The sequence below is a fragment of the Oncorhynchus gorbuscha genome, linkage group LG09 (genome assembly GCF_021184085.1).
Source record: "Oncorhynchus gorbuscha isolate QuinsamMale2020 ecotype Even-year linkage group LG09, OgorEven_v1.0, whole genome shotgun sequence".
NCBI lineage: Eukaryota > Metazoa > Chordata > Actinopteri > Salmoniformes > Salmonidae > Oncorhynchus > Oncorhynchus gorbuscha.
Window position 1 is genome coordinate 57662864 of NC_060181.1, and position 16137 is coordinate 57679000.

Below are 16137 nucleotides of genomic sequence, written 5' to 3' on the forward strand. Positions count from 1 at the left end.
AAGTGTTAAAACAGGTTATGAAGTGTTGTGAAGTGTTATGAAGTGCTACCGAGTATTATGAAGTGCTATGAAGTGTTAAAACGTGTTATGAAGTGTTGTGAAGTGTTATGAAGTGCTACCGAGTATTATGAAGTTATATGAAGTGAAGAGACTGCCTGGCCTTGTTCTCCTAACTGAAGCTCACTCACAGTCAGGAGCAGGGCCTTGACCAACATCTTTTCTCAAAGGCACCAATGGTCAAAGATAGAAAATGAATATTGACAAGAGTTGTTTAGAATACTTATTAAGTGGAGCTCCTATTTTGTCAAATAAAAAATGTGAAATCTATATAATGGTCTTGTCACATAAATATAAGATCAAAGTACACTCATTGTGGTACTCCATAAAACTACCTTATCCAAATCCACATTTATTCCATATTAATATTTTTGCTTTTGCGGGAAGGATTCGTGTGACTAAACCCATCCAAAACACCAGAGGTTCATAAACCAAGCAGAGTATCATAACAACAAATGGTATTCTATTGGAATATTTTCCAACATTATCTCATGTTAGTTCTTGGTAGCATAGGCCTAATACTTCCAGGGGGAAATAGATTACACTGTATGACGTCATCAAAGTTAAGATAGCATCTGTCCTAGATTTTATAACACAGGTTAGTCTAATTTCTGTAAACTTCTGTAGTTTTTCTAAATCTATAATTCCCGATCAGGTGAGGTTTTTGACTATTGCACGATAGCATTTCACCTGTGTTGCGACGCATTCTGGAGGACACGGAATAAATTGGGGGCGGACGAGGGAATACATGGAAGAAGGAAAAAATACAGCATTTAACTGGCAGAGGTCTGCAGGAATAATAGAAGCCCAGTGAACTAGCAGCACTCTCAGAGGATGAGATGTACCCTTTTCTCAGAACAGGTGCATGCACTTAGCAGGGGACGTTTGGGCACAGTCTCTTATGGAGACCATGCTATTTCTGTCACTCTCTCTGTGCTGCTTTCTCCTTCTTCTTACTACAGACCATTCACTTGCATAACCCTGTAAAGGTGCTATAATGCTATAATCCTATAAGGTTATAGTGCGATAATGAAAAATAATAATATTGAGACCACGTGACGATGAGTCATATTGGATTACAAAATCAATGTATAAGGGTTTTTTTTTTCAGTAAGAATGTCCCGTCAAAACCTTGTATTGATGTTAAGTATGCTGGTAATTAAGCTAAATGGGACTTACGTATGCAGCCACTGTCAAACGCGTTTTTGCCACATACAAATATCATATTTCATTGTGCAGAGTCATTGGAGTCAACAGAAATTAACTTGAGACATTGCAAGCATCCTTTTCAGCGGATCTACTAAATGTCACCAAACCGGTTCGGAATATAATCACAATTAGTCTTGGAATTAGCACTTTGCGGTAAAGATCTAATTATTTAGACAATTTATAGCCTTCTGCTAAGAACTTTAAAGACGAGCTATACTGCTGCCATGTTGATCATGTAATACATCTTGTATCATTTGTGGATAAGATCCAGACATCGCCTTAGAGCCACACATCACTTTCCTTTTAGGGGAGAGTGATGTGACCAGCAATGACAGTATAGTTCAATTGCCTGTTTGGGTTTTTGCCTGTGGTTTCTTAATTGCATCTGTAATGTAGCAGTACAATGGTGAACAATGCCAATGTATAGGCTATGTGTAGGCCTACATATGAAGCTAGACATAATTCAGTGCGTTCATATGTAAACAATAAATCATTGCAAATGTGAAAAATGCGGGTTAAGTACAACGTGTGGTGCTGCGGGCAATATTATTACACACCCTAAGACATATTTACTTGATGAGAAAAGCATTTGTCTGATGTCAAATATCCATCTGATATCACAAGACATGGCCAATTGAAAACCCCCTAATTACATAGATTCAAAGTGATATTAAACGATTGCAATGGGCTATGTGACACCTTTGTGGGTCCTTTCTGAGAGTTGGAGATGACGGACTAATACATTGGTTGATCAGGGTCCAATATCAATTTACATAGTCAGAACGGCTAGGTCTGTATCAGATCCATATCCCCAATCAGCAGAGAGACACGAGCCTTCCCGCACTCCGTACAGTACGTAGCTCCGAGCAAGTGATAGTTGGCGGTAAAGGTGCTTTATAAAATGGTCATGGTACTTGAGCACAAACAGCTTTCATATTGTTCAGAGTAGTGCCCTAATGAATTAACTTGATGCTATCTCTGTTTCAATTGTGGCAGTTTTCTTGTTTGGTATATAGGCTATAGCCTACCGGCATAGGCTACTGCTCTGGAGTGTGTTTGCACACCTCTGAAACTGACAAAACAACTTTTTTTTAAACGTTAACTTCTATGTTTAAAAAAAAGGACAGACCTATTTCAATGAGGAAGTAATAACTCATTTACGCGCTTCTGACGTCAAGTAAGCAATAGTCTACTATAGTTTAAACTTAAATGTTTCAGTAATTATTATATAGGCCAGTCATAGTTTATCTTCAAATTAATGAGACTGATTAAATTGAAATAAGGATACTTTATTTAGTTATTTTCCTAAATCATATACGCCATAACTCCAAAGTAGATACCCTAATATACCTTTCATAACTTGAATGACTCCTGTTTGTCTATTCATTTCGTTCCAAAACGCCTTTTCAATTATATTGTCCATTATTTTGTCCAGGATAAATCAGACTTCGGACAACTATGTTTTTTGACAGATATTCTACTGTTGGTTATCTAATATCAAAAGCTGTCAGAAATGATGCAAAATGTACCGTGTCCATCCAACTGTTTTGAGACGGTTTTACTTCTATGGTTTGATAGCAGCCTCGTCCTTCTGGCGTGATTTGCATAAATAAAGACAGGGACATTTTATTTTATCATGTACTCGGCTGTCAATTTATCTATCAATTTAAATGTAGGCTATGGGCCTTAAGGATGCAACGTCAGCATGCCACTTCTCTTGAAACGTCAATATTCCCAATACTTGTTGAACGTGTATTTTGGTTATGTAGGCTTATAGGCTACAAAATACGCAGTCCCCATAAGAGAAAATAATGAACAATGTAATTATACGTTTCGTCCAATTATTTTGAGTCCAAAACCGTTCCGACTTTTTTTTTTTAGCAAACTGCTAATGTTCCCCTTTTTCTTGCAAATAAATATCAAATACATTGAATCATATATATCTTACCTCAATGAAACACTTCCAAAAAAACAAACACCTTTCAAGCATTCATGACAATTACTGAGGGTTATCTATTTTTGATAAACGATTTTTTTTGCGTTAATGTAAATTGTACGTTATTTCACTGTAATCCAAATTCCACTGTAATCACAGCCTAACTAGTAACATCTTATTTCTGCGTAGCCTGAACAAACAAACAAAATATTCCTTAAGACATAACGAGAAAGAATTTCGTCAAAATGTACTCTATATTTACAGGAAAGCAATAATTCACTAAATTAATTTGAGATTGAATAATTTCATTTAAATGCACCTGTAGACTATTTGTAAAGGAAAAATCAATTATGAGGAATTGTTTCGCAAGAAAAAATGATTTAAAAGTTTTATTTGTAAACATTAAATATCTCTTTCTCTCTAAACGTTTGGAATTCGGCACCGAATGCATTGCAATAGCCTACTCAAATACACCAAGAAGGCAAAGGATGTACCGCACACTTATTGATATTTTATAAGGACGAATTGTTCATTTTCTAATGTGTGAAATTATAACTATCTAGACGTCTATAAGACATAAAACATAGACAACGTGCTCAGCATGAATTATGATGGTTTGAAATCATTTAAACTGCTCCCATGCTTAATTTAGCTTTTGGCAATAAAATAATAAATATATAAACGTTTATATTCAACAGCAACAATACTTACAACACATACAAACAAGGAATGTCTGACAGTTTTACAAACACCATGGATCCCTCTTTATCTATACAGATGGAGATACTTTTTCACATATGCGTCATACATAAAAGGTGTGCCAGTACTACGAATCTTTATAAAATCTAGCAGACTACATAGTGTCCGGTATATAATATATACATCTCCTCGACAGCAAGTGCCTATAAAACCTACAACATGCGTCGTCTTTTCGAAATACTTCCATACCTCTGGGATCCTGACAGAAACACATATAGGCACAAGTCATAAAAGAAAAATGGCATTTTGTCATTAACGAACTTTTTACACGTGTTATAAATTGACGCATTGGACGCGTCACATAATCTATCATATATGTGCATATTTATATATGAAATATATTACATATCAGTATGTGTTATCAATGGAACAGATGTTTGGTCAACAACAAGGAAAATAGGCTAAGAGTTGCAAGAAAGTTTTTTTTTTTAACTTGGTCGAGAATTGGCCTTGGAGACTTTCCCCGAATGGCTATACTGGGGATTAGGCCTAATAAAAACACGAACGTCAGTGGGTTTTCTGAGGCCAATTTTTTATCACTCTTCTTTGTATCTATTTCATGGATCCTTGATCAGGATGTAGGGGATTGTACTAGGGAGCTTGGAAATATTCAGAGTTCAAATCTAAAAAAAATGTGTTAGGCTGACTCAAACAGAGTCTGTGGAAGTTCTTTGAGGTCTCATTAAAAGTCCGTTTTAATGTCCATTTAAAAAGGTAGAGTGTCGAGGAAAAGTTTGTCAATTATTGCTGGCGGAGGAACCAAGTCTTCGAGTTTTAAGTAGAAGATACGCTGCAGACCTTGTGTACATAGCGTGCGAAGTTCAGGGAGTTTTCCCAAAAGTTTTGACAAGTAGTTCGGACGAGTCAAGCCTCCGCCATTGAATGTCACTTGGTCTTTGAGGCAGTTCACTATCTTGTTTTGAAGTTCTTCAACCCTCTTGGGTTCCTTAAGCCCATGCCTCTCTGTAACATGAAAATAATAAAACATAATTACCAAAATGTGAATACAAGAAACACATTTAAACAGTCTAACACTTGGGAGAGGGATTCAATTGAAATACGTCCTATATTTGCCTACCTGTTACCATGGCAAGAGCGGCGATGCAGGAGAATGATGATATGTCGATGTTCATGCTCTGAAGGTTAGAGGAAAACTCCACAATCGAGTCTATCCATTCCCCAAATCCTCGGACGCACTGCAGCCTGTGCAAGACCACCCCGTTGCAAAAAATGAGTTTGCCTTCCACTGGGTTGGACCTGCAATTAATAACAAAATGTCATTAATTACTATGAGCAATAAATTGGGATTTAAGAGGCTCCTAATTATTGGGTGGCTAATAAAAGCCAAAGCAACGGAGCTTGAAGGGGGGGGGGATCTTTATTATAGTCGAGGTTATTTCATAATTACGAAGAGGCTTACCTGTATGCCAGCCGCAGAACAAAAAGTTCCAGAAAGGCTGATTCGAAGAGGAGATCTTGATCCTGCTTCGGGAGATCAGAAAACCCAGGGATCTTTTCCGCCCAACCTCGGATAATCTCCATGGAACCCGTCAGGAGATCATAGAACTGCTGGATGTGCTGGGTGTCGTCTCCACTCATTTGGTAGTCAGGGTTAGACTGAAACTGGAATTTAATTTCAACAGGGCTTAATGAGGTCCTTTAAAATATATAACCCGTGAAATTGCAAAGCCTATTTCTAGGAGGGGAGTGCTTTCTTACTATTAAATTCATGTCTTCTTTTTATTGAGTTCTCCGTTTCAAAGCGATTTACTTAAGTAAAATATGCCACCTTAAAAGACGGACAAAGTTTTGAATCCAGACCTGTCTTACACAAAACTTTTGAAGTCCATAAATTGTGTGACAAATGCACATCGAAACATGATCAAATAAATCCAGACATGGTTTTTCAAACGTTGTATTTTCACTCGAATTATATTATAAATCAGAAAGACCGTGTTTATGTTCATACACCATTTATTGAAGGGAATTAAATGGTAAACTCACTCTTGAATAGTCCAAGCCAGACATGGACGGGTTGGAATCGACATGGGACCTAACAAGGGCACTTATGAGACTGACAGGCGGCGAGGGTGGTGAGGCGTCTTGGGGACTTTTAGGTTTGGAGGGAAGACGGCCTCTTCGACCCTTTAGATTAGCAGTCCGGACAACTGTGTTAAAAGGAAGACAAGAGAAAATATAGAATTGTATTTAACTTTGATTGTTGTGCGTAAAGTCTCAACTTGCTTTACGCGCAAACTTTACGCGCAGGACCGCAGGTGCTTTATGACCATGCACGGACACAAACAATCAAAGTGACCACAGTATGTCCTTACCCTCTTTGACCATTCCGACAACCATGCACTTCTGGAAACGGCAGTATTGGCAACGGTTTCTTCGGCGTTTATCGACAGGACAATTTTTGTTCGCTAAACACACGTATTTAGCATTTTTCTGAACAGTGCGCTGCAAAGGTGAAGACAACAGACGTTTAGCATGGACATCAGCGCCTGTATAATGAATACAACACTAGCACTCATTGAGCAGCGCTATATAAGATGATTGATATTGTAACAGCACATCCATCCTTCCAGTTTTGGGCTGTTATATATGCGAGGAACCGAAGAGGTAGACGCTCAGTAAATACAAATCCGTGGGCATTCATAATTTCACGGCCCTCTGAGACCACCTCTATTTAAAGAGGTAAGATTAGGCCATTGAACAGGGGTTCGAAATAAAGTCACCATTTAATTTGACCATGGGGAATATTGTGACACGTTCTAGTCCAGAGATGTCTGTCATATCACAAAAAGAGCTCACAACACTGAGAGTTTTTAATGACTTGTTGAAAATGATATCCAAATGTTATTACAATTGTCATAATGGTTTACTGGGCATACTCCCACCACCAATAATAAGCGGAATATTAAAATAACAATACGACAATTGTCTGACAAAAAAAACAACAGGCCTACCAATACGACAATTGTCTGACAAAAAAAACAACATGCCTAATAATACCATTAATAATTGTAATAATTGAGTTGCATAATTCACAATCAACAAAAGCTCACCTTAAAAAATCCTTTGCAACCCTCGCAGGTTCTCACTCCATAATGCTGGCAAGCAGCGTTGTCCCCACACACTGCGCACAGACCCTCGTTTGACGGTGAACCGCGGGACGGGGGCGAATGGACTTGGCTGTCCATCAACTGGTGTCCATGGCCGAGCTGAAGGGAGTGGGGGAAGGCTAAGCCGGCCTGTTTTCTTAGAGCACTGGGTACCGCGAAGCTCTGGCTCTCTAAGCCTCGGTGTGCCCCTGGGTTGTCGTGGTTCATGGAGACGTGCAGTGGACCATCGAATCGCATCTGGCAACTCGACACAGGGGTACCAGGAGGGGACTGTTTGAAGGAGAATAGTGACAGCCTTGACACCGGGTTTTTGCGCTGGTCTATCATATGAGAGGTCGCAGCCACATAGTTCTGGTGAAAACTGTGGAGGGACCCAGGGTCCTCCCACATGTGATTGGGCTGAACCTGGAAGTTTGGTGTGGTTGGGGCGTGAGGTGAGGAGGGTTTGAAGTAAATTGACCCGGAGTGGGCCATCATCTCTTCCGACTGAGGTGGCAAATGGCTCTGCTGATGATAGCTGTGCATCTGGACGTCCTCGACTTTGATGGAGGACTGCTCTCCAGAATGCGGCATTTGATATAGACAGGGCGGTTTAACGTCGTAACTTGTGCTATAGTTGTCAATGAATGTGCTGAAACTAGGGAGAGAAGTAGTAGCTGTGATCTCAGTGTTGGTCAGGTCCATACTAAACTTAACAAACTCAGGTGTTAAGAAGTCGCAGTTGTATTCTCCAGCGGTGTGGTAGCTGTAGCTCTGCGAAGCGGGGCTGGCTCCTTGCGGTGATGACCCATACTGAGCCTGAACGCAGGGCATGGCTGAAAACGAAAGTGACAACATGTTGATGTTAAAATTCATTTATAAACTACAAACTATAGACATGCCATATCATCTACAAACTAACAATAATTGTAAATAATTTAGATCCGGATCTAATCTTATGTTCAGATAACTTATTTAATGAAATCGCATTGTTTTAAACGGGACAATTTCGAAATACTTCGGAACTATTCATAATCATTCTTTATAACATAATGTATAATTTACTCTCCTACCTTTGATCTTGGGACTGTTTTTTTTCGGTGACACTTGAAATAGACAGTGTTGTCTGGAGGTGTATGGGGTCAGGATTCAAGAAAGAGTCTCTTTTCTGGACTCGTCCCCTAAAGAAATAATCACTTTTACTTACATTCATTTAGAAAACGCATCAGAGAAGTCAATGTGTACTCCAAGAATCGGTGAGAAACACGCTAAGCAATTATCGCGACATGTTCACTATGCTTTTACTTTTGCGCGCCTCACAGCCTAAGCTATAGCCTTATAGACAAAGGTTAGATGATGAACCGCATGGATGAGCTTTAAAATCACACAGTGCTTCGCAGTTGCCCGTTATATGTTATACACACGCATGACATTTTGAATGAAGAATTTTGAAGTTCGTCGCTGAATATCCATCCTCCACGGTATTGACATCAATGACTTTCGCAACTTCTCCTTCTCCAAAGTAACGTTGCACAATCCATGTCAAATGTAACCATTCTACATCCGTAAGTACCATTCCCCATGTGTACAGTAACAATGCTTAATTGACAGGACACAATGCCTGAGAATTAAACTGTTACAGAAAAACTGTTTTTTCGATGCCTCCCAATCATTTTCTACAAAGCAAGATGTCACAACTAAAGATTCAGACACAGCCCGCTTATTAAAAATAAACACAAAATAAACCAACCTACCTTCTTTCACACCAGAAACGTGGTTGTCAATCCATGCATAAAGCATGTAGATAGTCTTCTTCAATTCTGTAAAAAGCTCCAATGTGTGAGCGAGAGTATAGCCGACAATACCAAGCAATCTATACGACTTCCTCAGAGCACTGCGCGCAATACAACCATCGACTACCCCGTCTGCCAATGTGCCTTTGTTTATGTGAGCTCTGGGCAGCACAGCCCACGTGTTTCACATCACAACGTCATCTGCGTCGCCAGTGGCCTGCACCAATCTCTTTTGGGAACATGGTCCAGTCAACACGCCGAGTCCGTTGCATAGCCTGTGTATATGTACACCTGAGACGGCTCACCTTACTGATTGTGTACCATAAAAAAAAGTATAGGAAAACATTATTGACATATGGAAAACAGGTTAATGAACAGAAATGTAAATATCTATATATATATTCAAGCCAAGCCTTACTGTGCCATTATGTTTAGACTGAGTTCATCACCTGTTTGTGCTGCACATCATTCTCATCGTTAGCTTCAACCAGCCAGGTGTCTCATCTTAGGTATTTCGTAGCCGCAGCCAGATATTCAAAAGAGCCTAGGAACGACGCACAACAGGTCACAAGAGGTTCACACGGATTGTACAGGTAAAGCTCTTTTGCAATATGCCAGTACGCGTAGAAGCCGTTTTTTGAACACGAATAGCGTATGACGGCTTTTTTTGCCAAGTGAAATATTTGCTCAACATTCGATCATGTTTTAGTGGCAGTGATTTGTTTATCCATGCATGTCATAATCAACCTAGTGGTGGCCTCCAGAGCGGTTCACCACTTTGTTTGGTTAGATAGGCTACTAGGCGGTGGGTCAATATTATTCCTGGCTATCTTTAAACTCAACTAGTAGATTTCAATTGGACTCCAACAAATCCATAATTGCGTGGGTGTGTGGTCTACCTTTTCACAAGCCGTCAGTCATGTTCTCTGCTGCTCACGAGCAGACTATAGAACCGTGGGCAGGGCTCATTAGTACGTGTGGAGAGCCAGTTGTCACCGGCGAGCCAATTTCATCGAGAAAGGGAAACGCGACAGGGAGATCGCACGACGGCTTTGACAAACGACGGCGTTGACACAGTCAACAGACCTCCAGTCATAGTCTTGTCCCTATTGTTTTTGTGCTGTAACAGTATTGCTGGTCTTTAGTTTAGACCTACTTGCATGTGTGTCCACTACACAGTCTTTGAAAAAAAGGTTCAGGATATAACCAAGGGTTTTGTTTCTTGTTTCATATATGCCCCCCCCCCTAAGGGTTCTATATAGAACCCCTTTGTGGGGTTCAGGGGGTCAGTTTGTTTTGTGTTGATCAGGTGTTCTTCTTCACTGAACCAACATTGGTTCCAAATATAACCCCTGTGTTCCATATAAGGGTTCTATAGAAGAACCTTAAGGGGTGTCATTCATGAAGCAAACACAGAACCCCTTTTGGTTCTTTTTCTCTACGAGTGTAGGCCTATTCCACGACTGCTTATTTTAGCAGCATGTATATGCCACTGAGGCTAAGGATGATAGGGTGTGAATATTCTGCCACAAACTTATGCAGCTTTGAGAGGGAAATTAGTAGGCTTAGAGTCAACAATTCAATCGTCTTGTACTCACTAACACATAGCCTGTGTCCTCATCTAAATTCATATTTCCATGGGATTATGAACCCACGGTCCACCATCAGTGAGCTCTGTTATGGTCATAACATAGTGATAACTAAGGGACAGTGCGGGGGGGACAGGGGATGGGGGGGGGGGCACAGACCCAAACAACACTTCATGGTTGCACTCACCTCTAGAGGACACTATTGTTCATCACCCATAGATCATGCAATCCCTATTTACCTCTGACTTGAGTGAACTAAGGCTACAACATTACACTTTAGAAGCGTATGAAATCACCTTTACTGACATGGATAATCAAACGTTTTGTAAACGCAGACTTCACCGTATTCCTGCTCAGTGGAATTTCAAAAGTTGTTAGCCTAGACCTAGATCCTGAGTGAGTCTAGGTTAGTCAAGTCAATTGTTTTTAAACGGTGTTGTATTTGCAGGGAGTGCTTGGAAAAACTAGATGGTGTCTGCATCTCATTCAGTCTACCCTCTGAAAAAGTAGATAGGCCAAAGTATGTGTTCAAAACAGAATAACAAAATACCTTCTACCTTTGTTGTAGGCCTAAAGTGCATCAGTTACAGTGAATTACAGGTGTTCTTGTATGGTGAGTCAATAGCAACGTTCCTCATATTATCATAGGCTTGGCATCCTATGACAGTGGGACCCTACAAAATGGGAACATTTCAGGTTTTGCATATACCTACAGATACTCCCATATTATTAAGCGGTGTTGCTTTTGTCAAATCAAGGAAACATTTTCCTCTTTATACCCCCAATGCAACGTAGTTTATTAGACAAACACCATTATGTCACAACAACAAGCACGTTGCATATTTTTTCTAACAAGGATGAGTAATGAAGCCCAACAACTTTATCCTGAAAGTCTCAGTTGTTACGGTGCATTATGAGCCTACTGCTGTTCCTTAATCTACTGTTATCCGTTTACCAATTAAAGTTTCAAATGAAAATACAATTAGCAATTTAATTGCCCATTTTACTGTAGAATAACCAAGTACCTCATTTATATGCACAATTAATTGACAATCATTTGGACGTGGGGCGCTAATCATATATAATCAAATCAGAGCAAAGATATTTTCTAAAAATGATAGCTGTTAAATCTGTGGTGGATGGAATTTAGACTGGCATTGCTAATCACTGTCAAATGTGTGTGTGCATGCGTGTTGCACTCTGTCTTTTATTGACCCGGGAGTATATTAGAACTCATTAGATGACAATTGTACAGTGTGTGTGTCTGTGTGTCTGTGTGTGTGCGAGCGTGCACGCGTGATTGTGTTCTGCCAGTAAAAACAAAAAGTTGCTGTCCATGGTGCTGAAAAAATGTGTGCGTTGTCATACAAAGTAAAGAAAGAACAAAAAGAAGAGAGATCTGTCCAAGGTGCTGAAACAAGTGCTGTCCATGAACCATCATCACTGCTTATCTGAACACTAGCCCTGATAAGGTCAGCATCTGTTAAACTGACCTCTGTCACAAATAGACCACCACGCATGGCCATGGTCTTACTGTACAGTAGTCTACTTGCACACATAGAGGGTCGGTCTGAGGCAAGTGGTGTGCAGTTTCTCACCTTGATAAAATAGGATCAATCATGATTGGACAACACTCTATTATCTCTGTTTTGATTGGTTTACTGGGATGCTCATTATATGAATCTACTTCTTGGTTCGACTGCCAAGAGGTTGTTGCTAGCAACCGGTCGCCTACCGGGCTCTCAAGTTGTTGTTTTCACGCTTTGCAATCATTGATCATGGGGTCTGTGCAGGTTGATAGCTGCCAGAGACATCAGAAGAACTGTAAGTTCATTCATTTTTAGCACAAGATCCCCCCCCCATGGCATACACATACCAGCATACATAATAATCACTTGTCAGAATGCATCCCAGAGATTCTGAACCATTTTCTTTGACATGCATTAGGAACCTGTGGTTTTCTCTCCGTAACTCTAGTTAACCAGCTCAGCTAACTAACATTAGGCTACGAGGTGACAACGTTTGACTAAGTCGCTAAAGATGCAATTGCAATTACTGCTAACTTTAGCTAGGGACACTGTACAGCTAGGGGCATTGTACAGCTAGGGACACTGTACAGTTAGGGACACTGTATGATTAGTAGAAAGTATAAATACTGCAAGCTCCAGAAGCTGCCCTGCCCTGTCATAACAACCATGTCAGTATCAGTGCTAAATATTAGCTAGATTAACCAGTTGTTTATTGTGGCTAGCTAGCTAGTAGACCACCATAGTAGACCACCAGAGCTAGCTAAATGGATAATGATAATACATAATTGCTTTACCATAGTAAATGTCCTAGCTAGTATGGAAATGCCTGCATTTCCCAGTGTCCACCCAGAATTATGCACAGGTCAGGGTGATGTAGGCCAGCCAAAATTATATTGAAATCGTCTTTAGGGTATACAAGCTGCAACTTAGTAGGTGCGTTCCACCAATTCTGTGTTTTTTGAGAAGTGGTAAAAAATAAACGTTTGATTTCACCACATTTTATCATTCTGTCGCAAAGAGCTCATATTCAACTTCATAAAAAATACTTTTTCCCATCTCAAGAGGTTAAAATAAAAAATATATACTAATCCACTAATCACATGAAATAAATAATTATCTTTAAAAATTACTTTGTAAAAGCAAGAAAATAACTAGGGCTTTATAATGATGGTACGTACACAGAACTTGGAGAAATGTTGGCATTTAGGGGGTTAAAATCTTCCTGAAAGTCACAGAGGGTGCACTGAGGGACATGTCAAAATGCTGAATTCTTACACGTTAGCAAGTCCTTATTCATATTGAAAATCAGATTGATTGCATTCTTCATGTGATCTTTATTAAAGGCCACTTCATTGAATATAACAGGTGTTTCGAAAATTCAGAATTGGCTCGCAAATTTCGACTTCAAATATCAAGGGACGCAAAAAAAAGGCACTCTTTTCATGGAACGACCCAGGTAACCTATTGATGTCTTAACCGTCACTGGCAGTATTATCCAGTATCCACCTTTCTTACTACAGTGCAAAGTTTCAGGTCACGCAGTTTTGAAATAAGATAAAGGATTTGGTCGCATACTGATACATAGATTTAGGCTAGTTTAGTAGCTCAGGGTAAAACATTTTCCACAGTAGCCTATTTGATATATTTGTTGATAGAACTGACAAACTTCATGACACGGACCGTAAGGAACCTTAACTTTCCCGAGCAGTCTCACCCTAAAGGCGTTCCATTGCCCTATCTTTTTTCCCCCATTTCAACATTCCCACTTTACAAGCTTAAATGTCTACTTAATATGCTTTAATGCGTGCTCTTTAGAGCCAAGGAGCACTTCATCACTTTAATACACTTTTAAATAACATACTGTTAACTAGCGATGCCTTATGGAACAGCTTGTCTTGCAGCTGGAAGGCGCCGCCATGGTATGATGGAGGTACCCGTTCACCATTCACAATGAGACAGTAAAATCGGGGACAGAGGCCTTTGCATAGCACCGCCTCTATATCAGTCACTGATGAATATTCATGAATCACAGTGTCATGACATGCTCTGTAATTGGCAGCAACATTAGTAATGACACTGCTGGTATCTAGGCCCTGCATATTCATGTCGTGCGGCAATATTTCCAAGTTGGGCTGTTTTTTACCCAAAATGTATTCTGAAGCTGCAGGTGGCCTTGATGCCACAATCAATTGCCTGTTGGATTGAAAATCAGGGAAACCAATAGTTTCTTTGTAAATCTTTTTGTTGATGATTAATCTAGCTGTCCTAATCATTGTGGCAGACAACAGGATCTAAATAGGCAAATTTAGGTCTACATCTCACTGTTGGGCTTTGTATGAATTTAGGTCTAGCCTGTTTTAGGACAGCTTATTTACTTGTATTACAAATTGACAGGGTTTGATTAGATGCGATTTCATCTTACACTCAAATCACGTCTCTGTTATTTAACTAGGCTAATTCTAATTGATCTATATTAGAACCAGAAATAGATGAAATCACGAGGCAACTTTGTATCTGACTCTGAGCCACTGCCACTATTTACTGTCATTCCATCTTTGCTTCATAATTTGCTATGTTTCCATTTCGGTCCTTCTAAAGTCTCCTAGAATGGATGAGGGAATTGGCTCAAGCTTTGCATAAGCTGCATGGCTTTCTACTTGAGCAGCTGGATGGCAGGATTGTCTCGCCTCGTGCCTGCTGCACACTCCAACTTGTGGTGCTGATGAGGAGGCTGTCCTGGCAACAGTTGAATAGGCCAGGCTCTGGTTGAAATCGACGGTATCAGGAAAACGTTGCACACCAAACCACCACTATTGGTCAGGGTAGAAGAGCGACCACAACACCAGCGCCCTTGGGAGCAATTTCCTAAATCTTCAGTAAACTGAACAAGCAATGAAAAAGGGGTAGGCCAATTCTAGCTGCTTTCAGAGACAGATCATGATGATGATAGGCGAGGCCGATAAAGACCTGTGTTTTTCTTTTTTCTTCTCTGTGAAAGTTGTATTTTGTCTTGCAGGAAGCATAGCGTTTCCGAAAGGCAGTCAAAGGAACTGCTGTCATAGCAAGTTTAGGATTGGTAGCCTTTTATGGCCTTACACAGCCGACTGGACAGAGAAAAACAGGTGAGCCTCTAGAGTCCACATTGTTGAAATGCTACAGTGAAACTTGAAAACTGCATGTCAGCCAAGTCAAATATGTGCAGAAACCAACTAGGCTTAGAGACCTTGGTTACTTTTTGGTGATCTTGGTAATATTTGGCCTTGTAGACCTCAATTTGAATGGCTTGATGTAATAGACCTATACAGTTTATGTTTAGAAATGATGAGATATTAGATGGTTTGACAACGTTAATCCTATCCTTACAAAGACTTTGCTTATTCTTTATTTTTTATAATGCCATTTTGCTCATTGTCATCATCCCAAACTATTTATGGGTAAGCAACTTCTAAGCAGTTTATATAAAATGTCACTCATTATGCATGCTGCTAAGAAATTAGGCTAGTTCTTCACATCTCCTTACTGATGACCTTTGAGTGACCTTTGAGTGACCTCTGTCACGAACCGGCTCAAAGCCCGTAACAAAGGGAGACAACGTGGAGATAAGGAGTAACAAAAGATATATTTATTAACTAAAGCAACTAAGGAAAATATCCAATGGTGTGTGTAATCAGTAGTCCGTAGTGTAAGTGAGTGTTTTGCATGCATGAATGTGATAATGCAGGGTGTTGAAAGGTGCCAAAGCACACAAACAAAAGGCCACCAAGAACCACACCACAATCTACAACAGGTGTCTGCATGGAGAGAGTCTCCTCCATGAATGTTGAAGAGGTCTATTTATCCTGGGAGACACCTGGCCCAGGTGTTTCCCATGTAGCTGACGACCCTCTCAACTCCGCCCACTGGCATCCTAATAAGGAAACAAGAACAAAGACAGAATACGGCAGACAGAGTGGGAGGGTCGTCACATTCCCCCCCATAAAACCGGGGACCAACAAGGATACCAGCCTCCCGCGTCCCAAATTGACACAGGCACCCGCGTCCCAAATTGACACAGGCACCCGCGTCCCAAATTGACACAGGCACCCGCGTCCCAAATTGACACAGGCACCCGCGTCCCAAATTGACACAGGCACCCGCGTCCCAAATTGACACAGGCAC

The 16137-nt window shown here is 40.3% G+C and overlaps 1 protein-coding gene across 2 annotated transcripts; it reads right to left on the minus strand.

Annotated features, from left to right (window-relative positions):
- Window positions 1-3804: 3804 nt before the first annotated feature.
- On the minus strand, window positions 3805-8996 carry LOC124042876 (nuclear receptor subfamily 4 group A member 2-like). 2 transcript variants are annotated; one of them, XM_046361011.1, is made up of 8 exons: window positions 8823-8960; window positions 8142-8249; window positions 7033-7904; window positions 6295-6424; window positions 5966-6129; window positions 5382-5584; window positions 5040-5218; window positions 3805-4924 (listed from the first exon to the last, which is right to left on the minus strand). In XM_046361011.1, exons 3-8 carry the CDS (start codon window positions 7900-7902, stop codon window positions 4668-4670), a joined length of 1803 nt encoding a protein of 600 aa, XP_046216967.1. In that variant the 5' UTR covers window positions 7903-7904; window positions 8142-8249; window positions 8823-8960; the 3' UTR covers window positions 3805-4667. The 2 variants fall into 2 exon arrangements, with proteins under 2 accessions (XP_046216967.1, XP_046216966.1); XM_046361010.1 differs by lacking the exon at window positions 8142-8249 and having other exon boundaries at window positions 8823-8996.
- Between the last annotated feature and the right edge of the window lie 7141 nt (window positions 8997-16137).

What these genes read in the sequence shown, in the direction of transcription:
- LOC124042876 (XM_046361010.1), bottom strand. Translation starts at nt 8,868, where the DNA reads ATGCTTTATGCATGGATTGACAACCACGTTTCTGGTGTGAAAGAAG. An exon ending in CGTTTCTGGTGTGAAAGAAG is followed by an intron (nt 7,905 to 8,822) that starts GTAGGTTGGTTT and finishes TTTCGTTTTCAG; the next exon opens with CCATGCCCTGCGTTCAGGCT. An exon ending in GTTCTGCGGCTGGCATACAG is followed by an intron (nt 5,219 to 5,381) that starts GTAAGCCTCTTC and finishes TATTAATTGCAG; the next exon opens with GTCCAACCCAGTGGAAGGCA.